The 7,181-nt window shown below is 35.4% G+C and overlaps 1 protein-coding gene across 1 annotated transcript; it reads left to right on the top strand.

Moving 5' to 3' along the window:
* The first annotated feature begins 1,196 nt into the window (after positions 1–1,196).
* LOC103429343 (uncharacterized) lies at positions 1,197–5,522 on the top strand. Its single transcript, XM_029108419.2, has 10 exons — positions 1,197–1,331; positions 1,436–1,507; positions 2,069–2,257; positions 3,212–3,291; positions 4,034–4,093; positions 4,284–4,517; positions 4,587–4,649; positions 4,962–5,030; positions 5,138–5,183; positions 5,277–5,522. Coding segments are annotated over exons 1-10 (885 nt in total). The 5' UTR covers positions 1,197–1,330; the 3' UTR covers positions 5,348–5,522.
* The last annotated feature ends 1,659 nt before the right edge of the window (positions 5,523–7,181 follow it).

The raw sequence follows: 7,181 nt of genomic DNA, 5'->3' as shown, positions 1-7,181 counted from the left end.
AACAGGTGTGGGGGCATTTGTGGAGCCAAAAATAATCACAAGGCGACACGTGGATTTTTGGGCAAAACAGGACAAAAATACCCTTGAGGCATAACGGGTTCCCTACGCGCGAGCAGCGGGTAATCATCTTTCAACCAAGTCAAAAGTGCCCAAAATAGGTAACAATTTAAAGTCTATTTCATCAAATCCTTTCTATAAGGTAATTCCCAAAACCTAAGTTATTCTATATGTTTTATATTCCATTATTTAGCTAATCCATTAGCTAAATAATATATTCCTTTCATATTTCCTAAAACCTTTCTTTAAAAATCATAATAATTGACTAATTAAGGGATTAATCACCTAATCAATCCCTTAATTGTCAATTAAAACATTCATTTCACCCTAACTCCCACAAAAGGCCGGCCATCTTTCATCCCCAAAATAAATCAGCCATGCTTTATACCTTTTCTATCACATCTTTCCTTTTTATGATAATAATTAGCTAAGTTAATTAGGGAGTTATTTTGATTAATTAGGAATTATTTCATAACTCCTAATTAAACCAAAATTTAACCTAGAAAACCCTAACTGGTGGCCGGCCACTCCCTCTCCAAAAGGGATTGGCCTATTCCTATAAATAAGCTCCCATTTTCACCAAAAACATCATTCCAACACTTTGGCAAAAATCCCAAAATTCTCTAAACACTCTTTCTCTCTAAATTCTAACTTTGGCATCGCCGGTTCTTCGGCCAAAGCCCCCCCTCCATTCATTGTGAGCGTGTGAGGCTCTTGGCCTTAACATAAGGTGTTAATTGTTTTGTAGGTGCAAAATTGTCCCAGATCAAGGAGGAAGAAATTTGCATCCACAATACTGTAACCATAACTAAGGTTCTAAATATCTGTTGTATGAACTCAAACATATTCTGGCTAATCTAGGTAGCTGATAGCCATTGCTAGATGCTATTATTCAGTTTGTGGATACTCCTACAAAATTGAATTAGAATGGTTTCTAATTATGTAAAATTAGATTAATCAAATCATCCATTGCTGACTTTAGTTGAAACCTTCCATCAAGATTGAAGAAGACCAAGAGTCCAATTGAAACTAAAAATCACCAACACAAAAACATAATTTTGTTGGCACACCAAACATGACTATACATTTGAAAACAAGAGATGAAAATAAAAATTAAAAAAAGGGCAAAATATGTTGAGGAAAATCAAGGTTTGGGCTTGGGCCGGTTGGCCCCAGCCACTACGTATCCAAGTTTCCAGCTGTATGTTGGGTAGTGATTAACTGGTCCTCCTACTCAATTGTCATTTCTTGGCCGTGTGTCTCAGCTTCTCAAAGTCTGTAACTTTTACTCTCTCGCTCTCTCTCTCTCTCTCTCCATCATTCTCTCTGATTTCTGCGGTGTTTCACTGACATTTCGTTTGTGTTATTTTCTGTGAAGTGTCTAAAACTTCTTTCCATTTTCTTTCGTTCTCTGGCCCCCCTTCAGGCTCATCCATCTTCATGGCTTCCAGTGAGTCTCTCTCTCTTCCCTCTCCCTCTCTCCTTCTCTCCCTCTCTCTTCCACACACAGACAGCACACTTGAGAAAACTCTGACTTCAATGTTTATATTGGTTGTTTTTGGTTTTGGGGATGTGGGTTTTTGGTTAATTAATCTATTGATCCAGTTGGAAATTGGGGTTGGGATTTTGCAGCATGTATCCGTGGAAGTTTTTTGCACTGATCATAGAATAGGTTAACCATGTAAATGCAGCAGTGCTTAGTACTTGTTTGATGCTTTGCCATCAATTTTCCTGTGAATCTGATTCTGAATTCAATTGGGTCTGGTTTCTTATGGTAATTGGTAAATGATATAGAAAGATAGAAAAGGTGAAGAACTGCTTTCTTGGGTCGTATATATGTTACAATTGTATTGCAACAGATTCTGATTGAAATTTAATTAAAGGGTTCTTATTGTCTGCTTATTTTTCGTGGAATCATTTCTTATATCAAGCTAGTCGATGCACTGCACGATTCATATTTTATTATATGATTTTAGTTATTTGATCATTTCTGATAGGATTTGGGTGGCAGGTAGCCTAGGGACATTGAATGCTAAAATCACAAACTTGAATTTCGGTAGAGCAAGAGTTGGGGTTGTAAAGTCATATGGCGTAAGAAGTTGGACGGGGAGAAAACCACAATTGTACTCATGTTTATCGATATCAAGACAGCCAGAGAAAGTATTACATGTGCGCAGCATTCCATCACTAGAAACCCTGTGTAAGTTCATTTTATTGATGTAAATTGTTTCCTTTTCGTCCCTCAGTAGTTATACATCAAGTCTGGAATTTGCTTATCAGTATTTGAAACATCAATCAAATCTGGAGTTTGCTTATCAGTACTTGAAACATCAAGTTTGTTTGATTCTTATTCAATCACAAATGGCTTCTCAACAACCGATGCATGTACATAAATATCTACATGCTATTACATTAGAATCTCTGTTTATTTGAAGCTTATAAAATTTGTGCAGTAGCTCATACTGAAGTGAAAATGACATGGAAATTGAGTATTTGATAGTCTGGATATATTTACAAATGCAATTATATGCACTTTACCAAACAGTTTTTCAAAGAAAAATAATCCATTGTTCTTCAGTTACATTGTCTAGGTATGGTATGTGATTTTACAGTCTATTCCTATTATATTCTTCAATCAATGTTGAAGAGACGAATGATATTTGTTTATCATATTTTTTATTGAACAAATGATTGGAGGTACATTGTTGCATTTCCAAAAATATAGTGTTCATCTTGAAACCTGTTAAGTCATATTTGGTCATATTTATATATCCAGTAATCTTTGGGTAGGCATTATCTTGGGATTATTATTGTGTATAATTCGACGGATATTGTAAGTTTGACTGATTTGTAAATGTTAGACTTTTTAATCTTTTCTTTCTATATTTTGTTCTGTCATAATTTCCCTTTCATTCTTTATTTGTTTCCCCTCCAATACATGAGCTCTGAAACTTGAGAATCTGTCCCGTTGGCATAGTAACTGGGTATGACATTTTTTTTAGTACAGGTACGTTTACTGAATATGACAGTTTGAAGTACGAGCTTGTAGAAACTCAAAGAATATTTACAATGCATATGGTATTGACATGATAATATCGGTTCTTGTAATGTATAATCTATTCATAACACAATGCTTTTGTTGATGATGTAATAGCTGCTACAAGTTTAGAAGAGGTTCCTGAAGAGAGTGGAGATTCTGGTCCGACAAACCAGCTCCTTCAAAATTTTGACAAGGTAAGTTCACTAATAATTTACGACCCTTATTCTATGCCCCATGTCTAAATTTGACAAATAATTATAGATTAGTGCAGTTTTGAATGTAGGCATGCTTTTTATGTATCAAATGGTAAGACAAACACGAAGAGCAAGTGTAAAATCCTTCCAGTTGCATTTAAGACAAACATGAAGAGCAAATGTAAAATCCTTCCAGTTGCGTTTAGTTGCACAAGTTTACTTTTTTAGTTTGTGTTGAAAAAAAAGGGAGAAAATAGGTTATTGGTAGGTTTGCTATAACCCACAAGTTGCATGCATTTAATCTTCATCACTGGTTTTGGGAAATCCTGCTATGGTCTATTGTATATCTGAACATAATGCTTTTTAGTACTTGAATATAAGAAAGAAAAGACAAGTTTCATTCTTAGACTGTAAAATATGTATTTCTAGGCCGGTTTAGTATAGACCTGGATGGTATTGTGAAATATAAGGATATTTTTATGAAATCTGTCTACTGCTTGTTTCCAATATTATCTTAACACACGACCAAATTGAAGTATCCACGCATCATAGGTTGTTGAAGTGCCCCCATAAATTTTTCCTGTTGAAGTTTACTTCTGTTAGCGTTGCCATGCAATTCATGGCTTTCGTTTTCTTTATAATTAGATTACAGAATTTTCTCTTATCATTTTCTCACAAAAAAGCATGCTTGTGACCACTTTTTTGAGTTTGAAACCTCTACATTGGTTAATCTTGTTTGTAGATACAATCTTTGCTCACAGCAATATGTGATACAACTACAGTTGCAGAGGTCAAAGTAAAAGTAAGCAAGACTGTTTCTCTATTTTAACTTAATAATTTACATGAATTGTAAATAATCTTGCAACATACGATTAAATTTTTCATTCCGAACCACTCTCCTTTTTTCTTTATGCTTCCTATTAGTATGGGGTGCTTCTGTTGATCCTCCATCCGGTATATTATTAATACACACAATCTAACCACATAATCAGATCGGTGGATTTCGGTTAAATGTGGTGAGGCAGCTGACTGAAAAAATTAGCACACCACCTCCCCCAAGTCCTGTTCCTGTTAGTGCTAGTGAAAATGCTAAAGCACTTGATTCGAATGGCACTGTTCCTACACAATCTGTAGCTATCACTAGACAAGAATCGTCTTCGAGGAGTATCCAGACTTTGCTAGATAGAGCGGCAGATGATGGCTTGGTGTTAATTCGTTCTCCACGAGTAAGAAGCCAAACAACATGCACTTTATCATCTTATAAAATCTGGATACTAAAATAACCAATGGTGCAGGTGGGGTTGTTTAGGAGATCTCGAACCATAAAGGGGAAGCGTGCTCCACCATCATGTAAAGAGGTACATCTTTTTACGATGATTTGTTAATTTTGAGTAAAAAGTTGTGGAATTTCGTGCTTGCTTAAAGGCAGTAATGGCTGGCACACTGCCAGGAAGTGGGGATGATTTGTTTTCTTTTGCTTAATTTTGGACCTTTGATGGGCTTGTATTTCTTCTTGGCTTGTTAATTTTTCGGCTTAGTATAGGTTCATTTTGTACTATACTGTATATCGCACTATTATATACAACCGATATACTCTCTTTATCATATCATTGACAAAATGCTTTAGTCTCTTAAGTGACTTTTCTAATATTTTCCTTTTTACACAACAGAAGCAAACCGTGAAGGAGGGACAAGTGATTTGCTACATAGAACAGCTTGGTGGGGAGCTCCCGATTGAGGTATGCACAGATGACAGACGCAGGGTGTTCAATTGTCTCTTCCCCTCCCAGCTGTTGTCCCGTATCTTTTAACATGGTTTTTGACTTATCCATTTTTTCTTTTGAAGTCTGATGTAGCTGGGGAGGTTATCAGGATACTTCGAGAAGATGGCGGTAAGTTTTTATACATTTCAGTTATTTTAATGCCGGATTTTGTTGATGCTACTGGTGTCACGTTATCATGTAATTTTCGGTTTATCTTAACAGATCCCGTCGGATATGGTGATGCTCTTGTTGCAGTTCTCCCCTCATTTCCCGGGATTAAGAGACTTCAATAGACGATCGATTGAATACTAGTGTACTGAAAAATAAAGTACATTTGTTCTAATTTTCTTTTATTTGTCTCCTTTCTACCATCAATTTTACAGTAAATCTTTCTTAACTTATTACACAAACTGCACATGAAGCGCAGCGTTACTTGTTGCCATCAAATTCGATATGTTTTGCCTGTAACATAGTTTTTTGACTCATTCATTGTTCGTTCTTTTGAAAAAAGAACCCAGAATTAGTATTTCGGTGGTGCGTTAGGTGCAAGAAAACTATCTGCTTAGTATATTTAACGTGCTACCGATTCGTGGTGTAGGTCCGAAGTAAGCACTTAGGTTTTGGTTAGTTGCCTAAAGTGAAGGAGGTTGCAAGGGGAATCAATTCGCGTTCAAATATTTTAAATTGAAGATCGAATTAGTTCATTGTATTTCTTATAGGATCGAGAAGTGTAGTTGTAAAAAGAAAAAAAAAATACAAAATCGGAGCTAAAATAATCTTTAAATCATGATTTTTCATTTATAACCGTAAAAAAATTTCGTCCTGCTACCTAATCTCTAATGTTTGTTTTTGGTGATTTTTTACGTATGCAATCTCCGAGTATATACAAATAAGTCTGATAGTTGGATCGTTGAAACTAGTTTAGTTTCGTAGAATGTGTATCCCGTCAAATCAATAGATTCACTAACAGTTAGAGTTTATTTTATACTTCCATTAAGTATAACATAAGATTTTGTGATAACTACGAGTGTAAATATTTTAAATTCAAGATCAAATTCTTTCATTGTATTAATATAGGGTCGAGGAGTGTAGCTGTAAAAAATCATTAAAATCAGAGCTAAAATAATCGTTAAATAGTGATTTTTTTGTTTATAACTGTCGAAAAAATTTGTCCTGTTACATAATCTCTTAATGTTTGTTTTTTGCGATTTTTTTATGTAGGTGATTTAAGAGTTTATACAAACAATTTTGACGGTTGGATCGTTGAAATTACTTTCGTAGAATGCATATCCCATCAAAACAATAGATTTTAATAGAATCACACATTTTGACAAAGAAAAAAAAAAGAATCATACATAATTTGTCACAGCCCGTCCCGAAGATGTACATTATGTTATTCTTGATGATGTGAAATGACGGAAATACCCATGGACGTTAAATTGTGTGATGTGGTTTAAGTGTTGTTTGTGGGTCACTATTCTCAAATCCTAATTGTTTGGGACCAATTAGGATTAAGTAATTGTGTATTTTGGGTTGTTGACCAATCCTAGACCACACACACACATCCACATCACCTCATCTCTCTCACTTCCATACACACTCTCTCTCGGTTCACTCTCTCTCTCTCCTTTCTATGTACGGATGTCAACCAAAACCTTTGCAAACGTGACGGATCGAAGTGGAAAATGACACCATTGTGTTCGTGAAGCTCAAACGAACGCATCCATACCATTTACAGGTAAGAACTACTTCGAAATCACGTGAAAACCCTAACCCCGAATGAAGTACTGTTAATGCAAAAATTTAAGGCTTGTTTTTATGGAATTTGAAGCTTATAGGAAGCTTTGTGAGGTCCCTAGGAGGCTAAGGATAGTTCATTTGAGGATTTTGGACGTCAGAAAGTGGAGATCGACAAGTTTTAAATTTGGCTAGAAAGTCGAGGTAATTTCAGACGTGTTCCCGTGAATTTCAAGGACCCAAATTGTTATATCATGTTTCTACTTGTCTTTAGCTTCATTTTGATTTAAATTTCATAAGATTTGGTAAAGAAACGAAGGAGAATAAGTGTTTCAAAGATTTACCCAGTTTCCGGAGCCAGCGACGGTCGCCGGAGATTCAATGGTAGGG

This window comes from Malus domestica, chromosome 09 (assembly GCF_042453785.1).
Source record: "Malus domestica chromosome 09, GDT2T_hap1".
In the NCBI taxonomy this organism is placed as follows: Eukaryota; Viridiplantae; Streptophyta; class Magnoliopsida; order Rosales; family Rosaceae; genus Malus; species Malus domestica.
This window is presented reverse-complemented; position numbering and strand designations above follow the sequence as displayed.

Coding starts and splice junctions, on each gene's coding strand:
- LOC103429343 (XM_029108419.2), top strand. Junction 3,292..4,033: donor TCCTTCAAAATTTTGACAAG/GTAAGTTCACTA, acceptor TCTTGTTTGTAG/ATACAATCTTTGCTCACAGC. Junction 5,031..5,137: donor GTGGGGAGCTCCCGATTGAG/GTATGCACAGAT, acceptor TTTCTTTTGAAG/TCTGATGTAGCTGGGGAGGT.